The sequence below is a fragment of the Lynx canadensis genome, chromosome E2 (assembly GCF_007474595.2).
Source record: "Lynx canadensis isolate LIC74 chromosome E2, mLynCan4.pri.v2, whole genome shotgun sequence".
In the NCBI taxonomy this organism is placed as follows: domain Eukaryota; kingdom Metazoa; phylum Chordata; class Mammalia; order Carnivora; family Felidae; genus Lynx; species Lynx canadensis.
In genome coordinates, this window is record NC_044317.1 from 51,289,242 (window position 1) to 51,306,133 (window position 16,892).

General features: G+C 59.5%; 1 protein-coding gene across 1 annotated transcript; it reads left to right on the forward strand.

Annotated features, from left to right (window-relative positions):
* Window positions 1–3,531: 3,531 nt before the first annotated feature.
* On the forward strand, window positions 3,532–13,065 carry CALM3 (calmodulin 3). Its single transcript, XM_030298137.2, has 6 exons — window positions 3,532–3,683; window positions 8,121–8,151; window positions 10,432–10,575; window positions 10,725–10,831; window positions 11,071–11,206; window positions 11,348–13,065. The coding sequence occupies exons 1-6, from the start codon at window positions 3,681–3,683 to the stop codon at window positions 11,374–11,376; spliced, it is 450 nt and encodes a 149-aa protein (XP_030153997.1). The 5' UTR covers window positions 3,532–3,680; the 3' UTR covers window positions 11,377–13,065.
* Window positions 13,066–16,892: the final 3,827 nt, after the last annotated feature.

Sequence of the window (16,892 nt, forward strand, 5' to 3'; positions counted from 1 at the left end):
TTTTGTTTGTTTGTTTTTCGAGAGAGAGACAGAGGACACAAGTGAGCAAGGTAGAGAGAGAGAGAGAGAGAGAATCCCATGAGGGGCAGAAAGAGAGAGAAGCAGGGCTTCACCCCGCATCACCCCATGCGGGGCTCATGCTCACCCAAAGTGGGGCTCAAACTCACGAACCATGAGATCATGACCTGATCCAAAGTCGGATGCTTAACCCACCAAGCCACTCAGGCGCCCCACGCGAGTCCATTTCTATAAAACTCTAAAACGGGCAAAAATAACCTCTAATGACAGAAGCCAGAACGGTAGTTGCCCGGAGGGGACAGGAATTGACAGGAAAGGGCCACAGGGGAGCTAATTTCTGGGGTGATGGAAATGTTCTATAGTTTGTCCTGAGTAGCGGTTACTCGGGCATATGCAATTGTCAAAACTCACTGAACTGACTACTTCAGATCTGTGCCACATCATTGAATGTAAATTATACCACACACACACACACACACACACACACACACACACACACACGGGGGGGGGGGGCTCTGAACCAGTCAAAGGCAAGGAAGTCGGACCTGCTGATTGGCTTATGTCTGAACCACGCTGTGGGCATCTTAAGAGTCAGCTCCACCAAAGCAAGGACGGTTACCAAGGGTGGCAAACAAGGGGGTATGGAGATGATTTAGCTTCTTCAAGCGTATGTTTGGCTGGTATAACAAAGTGATCAAACTAAGGGTGGCTTAAGCGATACAGAAGCTTATTTCTGTCTTTTGTTTTTTGAGAGAGAGAGAGAGAGAGAGAGTGTGTGTGTGTGAGCATATGTATATGTATGAGCAGGGAAGGGGCAGAGGTAGAAAGAGAGAATTCCAAGCCCTGACACAGGGCTCGATCCCACAACCCTGGGATCATCACCTGAGCCCAAACCAAGAGGTGGACACTCAACCAACTGAGCCACCCAGGCGTCCCGATTATTTCCATCTTCAGGAGAAGTCTGGCACTGGGGATGGAAGGATGGGCTGTGCTCCAGGAAGTTAGGGAGAAAGGGGAATCGAAGACAAACACAATCTCTCCTACTGGTGGTGAGGTGGTGTTTCAGAGGGTGGCCTTTCAGTGGCGCAGTCGGTGGAGTGTCCAACTCCGGCTCAGGTCATGATCTCACAGTTTGTGGGTTCAAGCCCCACATCGGGCTCTACACTGAGGGTCCTACTTCAGATAGTTCACTTTCCACTGAACAGACCAAAAGAAGATAAATCACAGCTGTTGGAAAACTGAGAAGAAATCGTTGATTCAGGACTCTGGGAATACTTAAATTTCACTGGAGGAAAAATAAAAGGAATTTTAATGACGAGAAAAAATTATCTCTCAAAATGAACGAATGAATGAATAAATAAATAAGTTTTTTGTTGTTGTTTTTTTTAAAAGGAGTGTGGGCTTTTCAGTCAAATTGCTTGGGTTCGCATCCTGACTCTACCTTCTCCTGTGTGATCACGGACAAAGTACTTCAATTCTGTTCTTGGTCAAGCCTTCAGACCTCTCTGGTCTCATCTAATTCCAGTGACAACAGAACAGGTTCATCAAATGCGGAAATGGAAGGCACAAACCCCTAGAGAGTCTGTGAGAACTAAATGGGCTAAAGCACGCAGAGTGCTTGGAACAGTGCATGGAACAGAGTAAGTGCTCAAAGATGTTACTAGTAGTATATTTTACTATTTCATAACCCTAAGTAATTCAGAAGTTAAGATCTGCCTGGTAGAAATTCAGAGCTAAGAAAAAGAGAGGGAAGGAGAGAGCATGAACTTGCCTTCATTTTGTTTATTTGCTCAGTAAATGTTGACTGGGGTCCTTGGCTTTCTACTTCAGGGCCAGTGCTGACGATCAAGACCGAGTTTAGCCTACATTATATCCATCAGGAATTCTTTGGTTACAAGTGACAAAAATTCTAACTGGTTTGGGACAAAGGGAAATTTTAATAGCTCATGTGATCAAAATTCCGACATGACGGTATGCAGGTTTCGAGAGTACTGGAACCAGGGAAGTAAAAACCAACGGTACTCTCACCCCATCTCTTGTTTGCGTCTCCCTGGTGTCAACTTTATTCTCTCCTCCAGCAGTGGGAAGATGGCCACAGCCAGCACTGGACCTATTCCTTCAAAGCCTCACCACCCATAAGGAAAAGGTGGGGTTTTTTGTTGTGGGTTTTTTGTTTGTTTGTTTTTTAGATTTTATTTTTAAGTAATCTCCACGCCCAATGTGGAGATCGAACTTCAACCCCAAGATCATGAGTCACATGCTCTACCAATGGAATCAGCCAGGCGCCCCCATAAGGAAAAGGCTTCTTGCCCCCCCCCCCCCCCCCAGTCTGCACCCAAAAACCCAGGGAAAGACTCTCATTGATTCCGCCTACAGTCGGTTCCAGGCGGGACATAATGATTGGCCCAGCTTGACTTCCTTGTCCATTCCTCAGCCAATCGTGGGGGTATGAGGGGCGGGACACATTAAAAACCGGCAGCTCCTAAACAAGGTTGTTTTGGAGTTCCAGTAAACAGTTTTCAGCTAATATTTGCATCCTCTTTCCTCCTATGGTTGGAACCTTGGAGAAGTGCAAGACTCGGGTGGGTCTAGGAGATAGAAGGAGAATGGTTGGGACCTATGGTCTCCCCAGCCCAGCCCAACACAGGTCGCTGCATACAGCACGCGCCCCATCCGTGCTCGTTAAGTCAATGAATGAATGTCCTGTTCCCAGAGACTGTCCTCTGACGGCCCCAGTTTCCTAGACTCTGAGCTGCTCAGGCGTGACGCGGGGACAGGGGTCCCGCACACCTGCGGGGTGCGTCTCAGGGCGCAGACACCAGCCGCGACAGGCGGAACCCTCGCGAGCACAACCTTGAAGACCCCGCCAGCCAGCAGGGCCCAGTTGGGGGCGGGGCTTCCAGACCCCAGCATTTTGGATTGCACCATCTTTCCCCTGTTAGAGGGGAGGGCCGAGATAGGCCTTCTGCATCTTTCGCCAGCCCTTTTACCATTCCCTGACCACCAGGACAATATACTTGCGTCTCTAATAGCCACACAGTTTCCCCCTTCGCCTCATTACACCTCACGGCTGCCCGCAGCCACACATTTCAGGCTTCCCCACCACGACCGCGCAGTGGCTCGCCCCAGTTTGACGCATTGCAGGGCAGGCCGGACCAATCGGCGCCGCGCTCTCATTTCCGCCATGGACCGGACCCAATAGCGGCGCCGCTCACACAGGGACGCATCACGCGCCGCCGAGCGGTGCCCCTCCGCCGGGGAGGCGAGTGGAAGGGACCCAGGGGGCGGGGCGCGCGGCCACGGAAAGTAGTCCCGCGGCGGAGGCGCGTGCCCGCGCGCGCGCGCGACCGGAGGCAAAGCCCGGCCCTGCGCGGGGTGGGCGCGAGGGATCCGCGGGCCCGTCGGTGCGGAGCGGGGCGCGGAGGGATCCGTGGGAGCCGCAGTGCGGCGGCGCGCGGGCAGGGCGGGGCGGGGCCGGGCGAGGCGGGGCGCGCGCGCGCGGCGGCCGTTGAAGGACCGTTGGGGCGGGTGGTGGCGGCGGCGGCGCGCGCTGCGGGCAGTGAGTGTGGAGGCGCGGACGCGCGGCGGAGCTCGAGCTGCTGCAGCTGCTGCCGCCGCCGGAGGAACCTTGATCCCCGCGCTCCGGACACCCCGGCCTCGCCATGGTGAGTGAGGCTGGGAGGCCGCCCAGGCTGGGGCTCTGAGGCGGGCACGGCGGGCAGGACTCCCGAAGGGGCGAAGGGACCCAGAACGGGGAGTGTTGGGGCCCCGGCGAGCGCCTCTGGACCCCCTTCGGCCCGGGGGACGTTCAAACCCAGAGCGGGACATTTGGATCCCAGAAGGGGGGTTGGGGCTTGAAAAGCGACTTTTAATACCAGCTGGGGTGTTGAGACCCCGAAATGGGCACCCGAGCTCTCAAAGGGGACGTTTGAACCCGGGATGGGACATCTGGACCCTCAGAGGGGGCGTTTGGACCCAGAAAGGGCGTTTGGAGCCAGAGTGGGGCGTTTGGTCTCTGAGGTGGGGTGTTGGGACCCCATAGGGGGCGAGGTAAGAAACACTGGCTGGGGAAGGAGGGGGTGTCGGGGCCCTAATGAAGACTTTGGGTCCTAAAAGGATGCAGGGAAGGGAGATCAGAGGAAGGCCAGGCTGCCGGGGAGCTCCCGAGAGGGGGCCGTGTGGAGCTGGACCTGGGTGGGGGAGAGGGGCAGGGATGGGGGTGACTTCTGCAGATCAGACCCTGGAGGGGGGGGGGGATGGTTCTCCAAAGACCGGCATTGCAGAGGAAGGAGGAGGAGGGCGAGGTGCAAGCTTAGGGGAGGAAGAGCCTGCGGTGGGTGGCAGTGGAGGTTAGAAGATGCTCTGGAAGCCTGCGGGGACTGAAAAGGATTGGGGTCGGCGAGGTGGTTAAGAGGGAATGGCGAGGCCGGTGCCTGCCAGTGGTGGGGGAGCAGGAGGCCTCGTGGTTGATTTGGGGGGCGGCCAGAAAGGGCTCTGAGGTTACTAGTGGGTTGAGGCTGTTGAACTGGGGAGGTTGGTGTTCTTGGGAGGGGGCTGGGGCTGAGTGTTGTGTTGGGTCCAGCAGAAGGTGGGGGTGGGAGAGGACTCAGGCTCCGGTGGTGGGAGGTGAGGTGAAAGGAGGCCTGGGGGTGGGGGTGGGGGTTGTTAGAGAAGATGAACGACAGCCAAGGTGGGCCTGGATTTGGAGGTGGATGTGGCTAGCGCCCTGGAAGTCTCCGGGGAAAGACCAGGACAAAGACTGTTCCGTGTAGATGGGGAGGGGGCTGCAGAGGCCAAAGGGAGTGGCCATACGGTCCCCCTTCCCCAGGAAGAATGGGGCTGGGCAGGAGGCGCCCCAGCAGTGGGAGCAGGTGGGCGGAGTTGTTCAGGCCCCTTATTGCGCACTGAAGCCGCATGAAATGGGGGTGGGGGATCAAAGTTTGGGATGCACCAAATGAGCCAGCCTTGTAAGCGGAGAATCTCACCCCCTCGCTGCCCCTTTCGGACCAAGAGGGCGGCTTTTTCCAAACAGGAGCCCCGGTTTTCTTACGGTCTCCCGCTCCCTGTGCTGCTCTCCTCACTTGTGCCAAATGACAGTGCAGTACAGTGTGGCGTCGGTGACAATCGGACGCCTGTTCCTGGGGCCTCGGGGTGGGGGCTGCAGAGCTGGGACCGAGCGAGCGGACCTCCAGAGGGACCCCTTCGTCAGCCTGAAGGCCGCTTGTTCCGCCCAGGGGGCTCCCCGAGCGCTTCTGTGAATTCACACAGCGAGGGCTTTGAGAGAAAACCAGCAGACGAGCTCTTTCCTGCGCCCCGCCACCCACAACACCCACAGCCCCCCCAGGCTCAGCTTCGGAACCGTGCACAGCCATCCTCCCTGGCAAGGCTGGGGAGAGCAAGCAGCCGCTGCTTGTATCAGGTCTCATACTTGCTGACACAGACCCGGTGGCTCCTCTTGCCATTACCCCGATTTCCCCCGGCAGGACTTGCTAGAGGGGCCCCGAAGAAGCGCCGGCAGGTGCCAGGAGGCCCCCCACGTCCCGGATGGGACCTGAGCTCTGGCCCCAGCTGGTTTCTCTTCCCGTTTGTAATCAGCAAGGTATGGGTGGGACAAGTCCCTGTGAACCGGCCTTGGACTTTGGCCTGAGCGCTGTGGCTCCACCTTGGCCCGGGTGAGGGGCCCTGGCCTTGGTTTCTGATCTCATCTAACACTGCTCCCTGGCGTTGGCTGGGGGCTGGGTCAGGGCAGAGAAATAATACCCTCTTCCCTCCCCCACCCCAAGGGTTGTTTTTTTGTTTTTCTTGTCCAGCCCCTGGCCGGAGCCTAGGATGAGGGCTAAGGAAGCAGTAGACCGGCTGGGTGATCTTGGAGACGCTTTTTGTGAAAGCTTAAAATCTTCAGATTTTGGAAAGGGAAGAAACCCCGAGGAGGGCCCCCCCCCCCACCTCCGCCCGCCCGGCGATGATAATTTCTTGGGTGATCGGTCTTCTGGCCAGTAACCATGCTTTGAGATCGAGAGCTCGGGAGCTGGGACCTTTCCTTCACCAGGCAGGGGAGAGGGTCTCCTAGTGTGGGGAGGGACAGCGTCTGACAGGCTCTACAGGCAGAGCTGCGCCTATTTGCAGCGGCCCCGGAACCCCGCGTGGCATACCTCATCTGGACCGTCCAGCTGGCCGGGGGGGAGTGGCAGACAGGCCTGCGGAGCCCCTTCCGGGCATTCCGGTCAACCTGTCCCAGCCCCCGATGGTGCTGCCCGAAGGCAGAGTGGTGCGGTAGGGGTGGGAAGGCCCCGGATTGGGCCGGCTCTCCCCATCCAGGGCCAGGGGGGAGAGAGAACGAGGTGCCAGGAGGACGGCAGCCCTCCTCCCCGGACTGTTACTCGGCCCTCCTCTCTCTTCCCTCTCCCCTGGCATTGCCTGGCCCTTGGTAACCAGAAGCCCATCCTCTCTTCTCACTTCCCCCCCCCCCCCCCGCAGCTTCCTCGGGTGTCAGGACCGGGCTTCTCTGCCCATGGGAGCCAAGGGAAGTGGGGCGAGCAGGGGGCTCGGGGGCTGGGGCTGCCGGGCCGGCATTTTAGGAGCCCAGCAGCCCCGAGTCTTTTTTGAAGGCGGTACAGAAGCGTCCCTCCGGTCGTCCTCCTCACCTTCCCTTTAGACTTCGGACTTTTCTAGAATGTGCACGTGTGGTGTTTTTCCTTCTCCACCTTCTTTCCTCCCTCCTCCCTCAGCCGTCTCTTTCTCTTTCATCATCACTGTGCTTCCCCCTCCCATTCCGCCTGTTTGGGGCTTGGCCTCAAGTTCCTCTTCCCTTAGATCTAAAAGAAAAAAGAAAGGAAAGGGGACATCTCAGACCAATTCTAACGTGACCAGTTCTTAGTGTTTGGGACGGGGTGCGGGTGGGAGGGTCGTGGCTAGCTTCCGGTGGGAGCTCTGGAAGCACCGTGCAGATAGTTCGCATCAGTTTTGAGGGCGTCCAGCCTCACGGCGAGAGCCGTGCTGTGGACGCGGAGCCCCTTCCCCCTGATGGTGGAAGCAAAGGAGGGGGCAGCCGCCTGGGCACCAGGCCCGGTGGCATCTTGTCGGCAGCGTTCACCAAAACCAGGGAGAATTCGGGTATTGGCCGCCTGGAGCTAAATGTTGGGACTCCGGCTCCCCCCCCGCCCCCAGCTCCTCGTCCAGAAGGTCCCCCGGCCTGGCTGATTCCCAGCACACCAGTGCAGAAGCCGGTCCCGGCCTCTCCTCTGCCCCGCCCCCAAACCCCGCATGCAGCAAGGGCTGCCTGCCACCGACTGGCCGGTCCCCAGAGTGGCCGGGACTGGAAAGGGTTAAAAACTGCAGCGAAGCCGGGGAAGCTGACTTCAGTCCTCCAGCCTTTGCCGGTGGTGCTGTGCCGCAGCCGCCGCAGTCCCCTCCCCAACATTTGCCCCTCCTGCCCCTCCAGAAGAAATGGAACAGAGCACAGGACGGGCCAGGGACGCACAGCTGCCGCCTCTGGCCCGGCTGGGGTTCTGTCAAGTACTCAGAGCCGTTCAGCACCACCAGTTAGGAGAATTTTTGCCAGTTGGGTCCACTGTGCTCAGACCTGGCACCTCCAAATAGGTGACACAGAAACTAGCGAAGAGCCCAGACATCTTCCCTCTGTCCTACCCAAGGGCTGGCCTGTTTCAGTGTGGAGACTTCTAGAGCTGCACGGTCGGGCCTCCAGGGCAACTGCTCCCTTCACTCAGCCTCTGGGGCTCCCAGCGGCCGTGCCGTGCCAGCGCGGCTGGTCTGGGGCCCCCCAGCCGCTGTGGCCCCGAGGCACGCTAGGTCGAGACCGGAAGCCCTTGGGTCTGGGCAGCCTACTCAGGGCCCTTGTCGGGCAGCCTGGGTTTCCAGGCCACTTCAGGCCCCAGCTTCCTGAATCACCAGACTTTCTCCCAGACCCCGGCTCTCCTTTGGGCCCCGTCAGGCACGTGCCTCCTTTGCCGAGGTGCCTGGGTGCGTGGGCTGGCGTGGGCCGGCGGCGTGGGGAACTGGCCTCACCAGAGGGGGCTGGGCGGAGCCGGCAAGACTGCGACTGGCTGGCCCAGTGACTGACTTTCTCCTCCTTGCCTTTCCAGGCTGACCAGCTGACCGAGGAGCAGATCGCAGGTGAGCTCCCCTCCCCTCCTCCCCCTCGTCCTGCCCCGGGAAGGCCTTCGAGCGCCCGGCCAGGAGTAGCACCCGACAGATATGCTCGTGTGTTCCCTACATCGCTTAATGCCGTGCCTTGTGCTTCGAGCGTGGGGAACTGTGGATACTTGCGCACCGCACCCTGATTACACCGGCCCCCGTGATCTTGAGATGCCACGTCTGTGTTCCTCTCCCAAGCTGGAGTCATCCAGGGGGCCTTTGTTAACCCGTGGCTTCAGGGCGAACCCCTCCGTCTGTCCCAGCTCCTGCCAGTTGGGCTCCAGTTGGGCTCCGAAGGCGAGCCTCCCTCGGGGGCTGCAGAGCTCCCGTCCCACTTTAGGAGCCACCCAGGAGATGGCTCGTCACTCCCACCTCTGCGCTCGCCTGCGCTCCGCACTCCCCTCTGCACGTGCTTGCAGCCACTCTCCTCTGCCAGAAACGGCTTCCCCTCGCCCCTCCTCATCCTTTGGGCCTCCGCTCAGATGTCATCTTGGAGAGGCCTCCCCTAACTCCCAGTCTCAGATCACCTTCCTTTGCTTCCCAGCACGTCACTCCAGGCGCTCCCCTCGTAGCTCTTCTCACTATCTGAAACTATTTTACATCTTTACCTGCTGTGTCTCTTGTCACTAGGTGTGAGCAACTTGAATTGGGGGCTTTTTTTGGTGGGGGGGGGTCCGTTCTGTATCTTCAGTGCCCAGCACATAGTCAGTGCTCCGTACGTTTTGTTGGCCAAATAAATGAATAAGCGAATGGTCGTACATCTCCCGGGAAGCCAAAAGAAATCCTGGGATCCCATCTCCTTCATTTTTGTGGCCACCTACCTGGCCCCTAAGGCCCAAAAAGGTCACCACTGCAGGAACTTTTGTGTGATTGAGTGGGTCGCTCAGTCTCCCTCTCCCAAGACTGCACTGCCGAGGACAGAAAGCACCTCTCGGTTCATGTCCACGACTGCGGGCCAGCACGAAGTAGACACAGGGGAGGGGCTCACGGAACGGGCCCCTGCAGCTCCCCAGACCCCAGCTGTGCTGTCAGGTCCGGCGGGCCGCGTGATGAGTACTGAATGCCCCATGTCGGAAGTGGGAGGAGGCCGGAGTCGACCTGCCTTCGTCTCCTCCCTCCCCCCCGCCAGCCCACAGTCGGTCACACTTTCAGTTTGGAAATGGCCCCCAGTGGCTGTGGAGACCCGCCAAGGAGAGCTGGGGAACCGCCCTGTTGGGTGATCGTGAGCTCAGGGAGCCCCCACGACCCGCCCCCTGCCCTCCACAGCAACGGCAAGGCCTTGGCGCTGGGACCGGCCTCCCCGGTCTCCCTGGGGAGGCTCGTCTCCCGGTGGCCCGGAGGCTGGGGGACACAGCTTCTCTCTCGGCTGTGCGTGTGGCTCTCGCGGCACCTGCCACCCACGCCCCAGCTCTGCCCTTGTGTGACACAAACAGCACGCTCTCCGCCCCGTCCCCATTAGCAAACTGTCCCCCACGTCACCCCGGCCCACACCCTCTGGGAATAGGCTGCCAGGCATCTGTTCCCTAGGGAGCCCCAGGTGCCAAAATGGGCCCGGTGGGAGGGCGGCAGCCGCGTGCTTCTGTCCCCGCTCCTGATGCGTCCCCAGCTGTGGCCTTCCCACTCAGCGCCACTAGCTCTCCATCCCGCTTGGCAGCCGGCCCCTCTCCTTCCATCCTCCGCCCACCCCACGCGCCGTCCGTCCGTCGGCCACGCCCCGCTGCCGGCCACCCCCTCACCGCGTCACACGCGGCCACTCGCTCCTCCTCGGGGAGCCGGTGGCACCGGCCCGGGGAACCGGGCCCGCGGTACCAGTCGGGAGGGACGCGGGGCCGGGCAAAGGCATTCTGCAGCCTCCCCTTCCCTTCCCAGCCGGTTGGCCTTGGCCGGCCTACTTCAGATAGAGAGTTCTCTTGGCTCTTGTCCACTCCGTGACTTTAGTCCGTTTCATCATCTGAGGGAGAGGCTGAAGCCAGGGACCAGCAAGAACTGTAGAATTCTCTAAGAACAGCCGTCAGCCTGTGTTTCCCCCTCTGTCCTCGCTGAGCTAGGTTGGCGGAACGGGTAGCTCCACCGGGTACAAAGTAGGTGCTCAGTAAATGTTGACTGAAGGAAGGGGTCTGCCCTGAGCCCCGAAGCGAGGGGCTCGGACTAGAAGTCTCGCTCTGACTTCTTCAGGTAGGACGGACTCCCTTGGCCTTCGTCCACGGAGAGTTTTCCCTGTGGTCCTTGACCTCTGCTTCGTTCCCTCTCGTACCCCAGAGTTCAAGGAGGCCTTCTCCCTCTTCGACAAGGATGGAGACGGCACTATCACCACCAAGGAGTTGGGGACGGTGATGAGGTCCCTGGGACAGAACCCCACCGAAGCAGAGCTGCAGGACATGATCAACGAGGTGGACGCGGATGGTGAGCCCCGTGGCGCGGGCGGACGGCCCCGCTCTGGGGCACCTTCCTAGGGGTGACGGATGAGCGGGTGCCGCCGCTGCCGGGGCTCTGGCGTGGCCTCCCAGGGTCCGGGCCAGGAGCACTCCCGACTCCCTTCTCCCCGCTTCCAGGGAACGGGACCATTGACTTCCCGGAGTTCCTGACCATGATGGCCAGAAAGATGAAGGACACAGACAGCGAGGAGGAGATCCGAGAGGCTTTCCGCGTCTTCGACAAGGTAAGCGGTCCTTTGCCGGAGTGGCTCTGGGATCCGGCGGAGAGACGGGTGGCTGGGGCCCCGGGTCACCGCTTCCACGAGGCACCGGTCCCGGTGCCGGCTTGCCGCGCGGCCTCGGGAGGCCCCCCTTCCCCTGCTGAGCGTGGGTGCCTGCCGGTCCCCGCCCTGCTGCCTCTCCCCCTGGGCCCACCCCCCGTCGGAGCCTCAGGTTCGGAGCCCTTCCCCGTCCCCACACCCAGGACGGCAACGGCTACATCAGCGCTGCCGAGCTCCGTCACGTAATGACGAACCTGGGCGAGAAGCTGACCGACGAGGAGGTGGACGAGATGATCAGAGAGGCCGACATCGACGGGGACGGTCAGGTCAACTATGAAGGTGAGCTGACGCCAGGCGCTTGCTCCGGAGCGGCCGCGAGGCGCGGCTTCGGGAACAAGCCCCAGGCCCCTGGCGCCCGGGAGGGCCGCCGGCCCGGCCGCGCTCACCCGCTGACCCCCCGCTCTCCGTTTCACTCCACAGAGTTTGTACAGATGATGACGGCCAAGTGAAGGCCCCCGGGCAGCTGGTGATGCCCACTCTCGTGATCTCTCTCTTCTCGCGCGCGCGCTCTCTTCAACACTCCCCCGCGTTCCCCGGTTCTAGCGAACACCAGTCGATTGACTGAGAATCTGATAAAGCAACAAAAGATTTGTCCCAAGCTGCATGATTGCTCTTTCTCCCTCCTTGAGCCTCCTCCCTCCCGTGCCCACCGTCCCTTCCTTTCTCCCTCCCCCCTTCCGTTCACATCTTCCGAGGCCTGATGCGTTCATAAGACGAAGCCCCATTCCCCTGAGGGGAGCCTCTGCCCTCCTCCTCCAGCCCGGGTGGCTCTCCTCCGTTTTGGTTTGTTTCCTTTCGTGTGTCATCTTATTTTGGGTGCCGGGTGGCTGCCAGCCCCGTCCCGGGACCTGCTGGGGAGGGGACGAGGCCTCACCCGGACAGAAGAGCATGCCTTTTACTGTTGCATGCAACCAGCCCCGTGATTCCGTGTGCACATCCCGGCAGCCTTTTGGGGCAGGGGTGCCGAGAGAGGCGTTCCAGAAGGACCTGGGGGGAGTTGAGGAGTTGTGGTATTGACTGGCTGTGGCCCAGGAGGGGGTCGAGGGGCAAGGGAGTCCTGGAAGCCGGCGTTCTTTTACCAGTCGAGGGGGCCGACTCGCCGAAGGGGACGGACAGAGCGGACCACACTCAGATCCCACCGGCCGCTGTTCTGAAACCATCCGATCGACTTCCTGAGGTTGGGCTGGGGGGGGCCGCTCGCTCGGCCGGGCCGCTCTGCAGGTTGTCCACACCCGTGTTTCGAAAGCGATCTCCGGCTGTTCTGTAAATACCTGGTGCTAACGTCCCATGCCGCTCCGCCATGAGGCGCCCGCCCGCCCGCACCGAGGTCCCCTCGCTGGAACGGATGTGGGGATGTTGCTTTGTAATGTACAGGTTATCCTTTGGGTTTGGTTTTCTTTTTTCTTTCTTTCTTTTTTTCTTTATGCCCCTTAAAACTAATTCTGTCAAAGACCCTGCCGGGCTAGCCGAAGGGTGGGGAGAGGGAAGGCGAGCCCCACCACGCTCTCGAGAGAACATACCTGCAATAAAACGGTGTTGTCGGCTAGCTGCCCGGAGGACTGGCCAGCCGGCCCCTCCCGCTTCTCCGTGGTGACTTGGTTGGCTCCTTAACATCCGTGCTGTCTCTGTGCCCTCTCTCCCTTCGCCCGCCTGCCTGCCCCCACACTCCCCCAGCGGAGAGCATGATCCGTGACCTTGCTTCTGATTTTCGCCTCTGGGACAAGTAAGTCAATGTGGGCAGTTCGGTCGTCTGGATTCTTCTTTTCCTTTTTCTGTTCAGTTCATCTTGCCCCCCCCCTCCCCCCCCCCCCCACACACACCCCGCCCCCAGGTCGTTCAAGTGGCTTTTCTTGGGACCTGCCCAGCTTTGAGAATCTCCTCACCCACCCTCTGGCTCTCAGCCTCTGGGGAGGGGAGGGGAGGGACGGGGCGTAGTGGGAGACCCAGCCAAGAGCTGAGGGTTAAGGGCAGGTAGGCGTGAGGCTGTGGACATTTTCGGAGTGTTTTGGTTTAGGTTTTGGTTTGTTTGTTTTGTTTTTTGTTTTTTTTTTTTTTAAACCGGGCAATATTGTGTTCAGTTCAAGCTGTGAAGAAAAATATATATCAATGTTTTCCAATAAAATACAGTGACTACCTGACTTGGGTCTTCCCCTCTCGCCTCTGTTTCTGGGCCTGCTCCCTGCGTGGGCCCTGCAGCCCTGCCCTGGAAGAGCCTTTCCTCCATGCTCACTCAAGAGCCTCGTCCTTGTCACTGGCTGCCGAGAGGGGACCTCTGAGCTGGAGTTCTGATCCCAGCCAGATTTCACGGGTCCGGGTCGTTGAGGGCGGGATACTGATCCGGCCGTGTGGCCCCGTCAACTTTGCGCGCTCACCATAGTGATGAGGGTGCACCGCCCCCTGTATCCGGCCGGCGAGGGAGCCCAAGATGAGGCCAGGGAAGGCCTGAGGCCAGTTCGGGCCATGAGAGCAGCCCGTCCCATCGAGCCGAGCCGACACCCAGACCCGAAGGATGAGCGCTCACACTGGGAGGGAGGCCGTCCCAGGGAACAGCAAGGAGGCACACCCAAGCTGGCAGCAGCAAGCTGGCTGAGGCCCAGCTGGGGGGTTCTCAGGGTGCTCTGGGGAAGAGGTGACATTCACTGGGAGAGGGCGAGAGGGCACGAGCGCGCGGGACGAGATTTGAAACGAGCCCCAAACGACACAGGGGTACGAGGAAACAAGGGCTGGGGTCCGGTGGTTCCGTAGGGGAGGTGTGGAACCATCCTCTCCGCAAAACATGAGCCCCGCCCCCGACTGCAAATCCCACCTGCTCCCCGTTCTCGGGGGTGCAGGGGATGAACCGTTAACGGACAGGGTCTAACTTCTGACCCGCCCACACTCCACCTCCTCCACCTGGCAGGAGGGAAACAGGGACTGAACCGAATGGAATTTTAAAAAAACCTACTTTTCGCTGCCCCATCCCTGGCCTTGGGAGGTTAGAGAAGGCCAGCAGCGGGGCCCAACCTCGGGGGCCTTCCTGGTGGCAGAGACATCAGGCCAGGGCTGGGCCTTCCCGCCGTGGGCCATTCTTCCAGAGCCCCAGCTTCTGGGCCCCCTTTTTCTACCCTCTGGCTGTGGTTTGCCTTCTGGCGCAGGGAGAAGGTGGAGTGTGATGGATGAGAGCCTGCCCCCCCCACCCCCACCCCCGAGAGGGCAGCTGCCCTCTTAGCTGCCAGGACACCTGTGGAAAATTCTGGTCTCACCGTTGAGAGGAAGACAAGTTTTGGTGACCCACGGAACTGGGCTCCAAGCCGTATGAGCACTCGCTACAGTGAGTCCGCGGGCTCGCCAAACCTCAAGGTCGGTCCGTCTGTGCCACTTCCTACCTGATAACCTGTGGGCCTCAGTTTACCATTCTGCAAAATGGAAAATAGTAATGATCCCGTAAAAGGGAGATCATAAAAACATCCACTTCAGAGCGCCTGGGTGGCTTAGTCGGTTAAGCATCTGACTTCGGCTCAGGTCATGATCTCATGGTTCATGAGTTCGAGACCCGCTTCGAGTGAGTCCTGCTTCTCTCTCCCTCTTGCTCTCTCTCTCTCTGCCTCCCGCTCAGTTGTGCCCTCTCTGTCTCAAAAAAATAAACAAAACGTATTTAAAAAAAAATAGGGGTGCCTGGGTGGCTCAGTCAGTCGAGCGTCCGCCTTCAGCTCAGGTCATGATCTCATGGTTCACGAGTTCGAGCCCCGCTTCGAGTGAGTCCCCTTCTCTCTCCTTCTCCCTCTGCCCCTCCCCTGCTCATGCTCTCTCTCAAAAGTAAACATTAAAAAAATATACTTAAAGAAAAAAAACCCACCGACTTCAGAGGGCTGTGCCAACCACTTTCTAGACACATCTCGTTTAATTGGCGCACGGGCGAGATTGAGTCCGAACGAGACTCCGCACCCAGTTGGGGTGCCCGTGCTCTGCGCCAGGGCATCTGGCCCTAAAATAATGATCAAAATCTGGAGGGCCCCAGGCGGGTGAAGCCTCCTGCACCACACTTCTTGGACGTGGCCGAACCGGGTCCCCAAACCCCAGATCATTCGGATTCCCAAACACCCAATGCTTTTAACCACCGCCTCGCCTCGCACTGCCTGCCCTGCTCTACTGCCTGTCATCGTTTTTCCCCCTTGGGCCCTATGTTTTGAAAGACTTTTACTCCCAGACAGGCTGCGTTATTAAATAATCATGACTTCGCCTTCCCATTCTTTATTAATCAAAGACACGTAGACGGCACTCGGAGCTTCTAATGGACACCAGGCAGGCACTGAGGGAGCTGACTCCAGCCCCGAGTAGAGAGATGCTTGGAATGGGAATCATTTCCAGTTCAGACTCGCAGGTCTGCCAGGCCAGCTCAAACCTGTCCTTCGAAGGTGACTAGCTGAGGTGACCCGGGGGGGGGGGGGCCCACCCAGGGCCCCCTCACTCCCCCCCCCCCCCCCCCCGGGTAGTGGCCACTGGGACCACTAAGTGTCATCCCCAGTGTGACCAGCAGGTGGGGCAATGGCTGTAGAAAGCCCCGTAGTTGCCCCTGGTGGAGACCAGTGTGGTGTGTGTGTGTGTGTGTGTGTGTGTGTGTTTGTACGCGCGCACCAGTCCCATCTGTGGGCCAGGCCAAGTGCCTTCCCAGAGGAAGTCCAAAACGACTAAAATGCAGTTATAAACGAACAAAGTCTCCTTGGCTTCCTGACACCCACTCCACGCTGGGCGGGCCCCTCGGCCCTGCTCTCCCAGATGCTGGTGCTGTGCTCTCAGCACATCCCAGCTTGCAAGTTTGTATCTTTTCTGCTTAGCGTGAGGCTTAGTTCTGTGATGTCATCCAATTGGGAAGTGAGTGAGATGGGGCCGAGGTAGTGTCCCGTCACTGCTATATCCCCAGCAGGCACAGAGCCGCCTTGGGCCCCCTCCCCCCACCCAGGGGGCTCCAGGGAATCTGGTGAGTTAATGATGAGCAGGAGGCTGAGGCCAGAGACAGCACCTTGAGGACAGAAACATTCCTCTTTCCCGGGCTCCCTTTCTGGCAATCCTCAGGTCCCACTCAGCCACCCCCTCCTCCAAGAAGCCCTCCCTGGTGTCCCCGTAGACTGCACCCCACCCCCCATCTCTCAGCCCCGCCCACTCTGGACTATGGGCCTCAGGAGAACAGGGCCAGGGCTGTCTCTGTCACTGCCGTGTCCCCAGCACCACAGTCTCGACCTGCCCCAAAAGTGCCGAGAGTGCTGAGATAGGAGTGAGTGAGTCTTCTGGGAAGAGGAGTGGGGCGCCTGGCTGGCTCGGTTGGTGGAACGTGCAACTCTTGATCTCAGGGTTGTGAGTTCAAACCCCACTTTGGGTGTAGGGATTCCTTAAAAACGAAATTTTTAAGAAGAAAAAGGGAGAAGGAATAGTTTAAGCAGGACCTGAAGGGCCAGGGTGCTTTTGAGGGTTGGAAAAGGGGAAACACTGTTCCAGGAAGGGTGAGCTCAATAAACAAAGGGGTGGAGGCCACATAGGTCTTGCGCAGGCTCTCGGGGAAACCTTGGTTGTCTGCTGTGGCTGAGAAGACAGGGAAGGAGCTGTCCCTTGGCCGCCACCAGAGGGAGCCCTCGGAGCTTGGCAAGCAGGGGAATGACCGCTCGGCTGGGGACTGTGGAAGAGAATACACCGGCAGGCAGGGGTCAGGACACCAGCTAGGAGAGGAGTTTCCAAATCATCCCGGAGGGGCTGCTGGGAGCTGGGGCGAGGAATGCTTGAAAACCCCTGGCCTGGAAGATGAGGTGATGGGGTCGGCGATTAAACAGTGGGATGCAGAGGGGGGACAGATTCTTGAGAAGTCAGGCCTGGTGGTTAAAAACCAGCAGAAAACCAGCCCCAAGGGGCGCCGTCCGACTCTTGATTTCGGCTCAGATCATGATCTCACGGTTGTGGGATCGAGCCCCACCTCGGGCTCTGCGATGACCGCCAG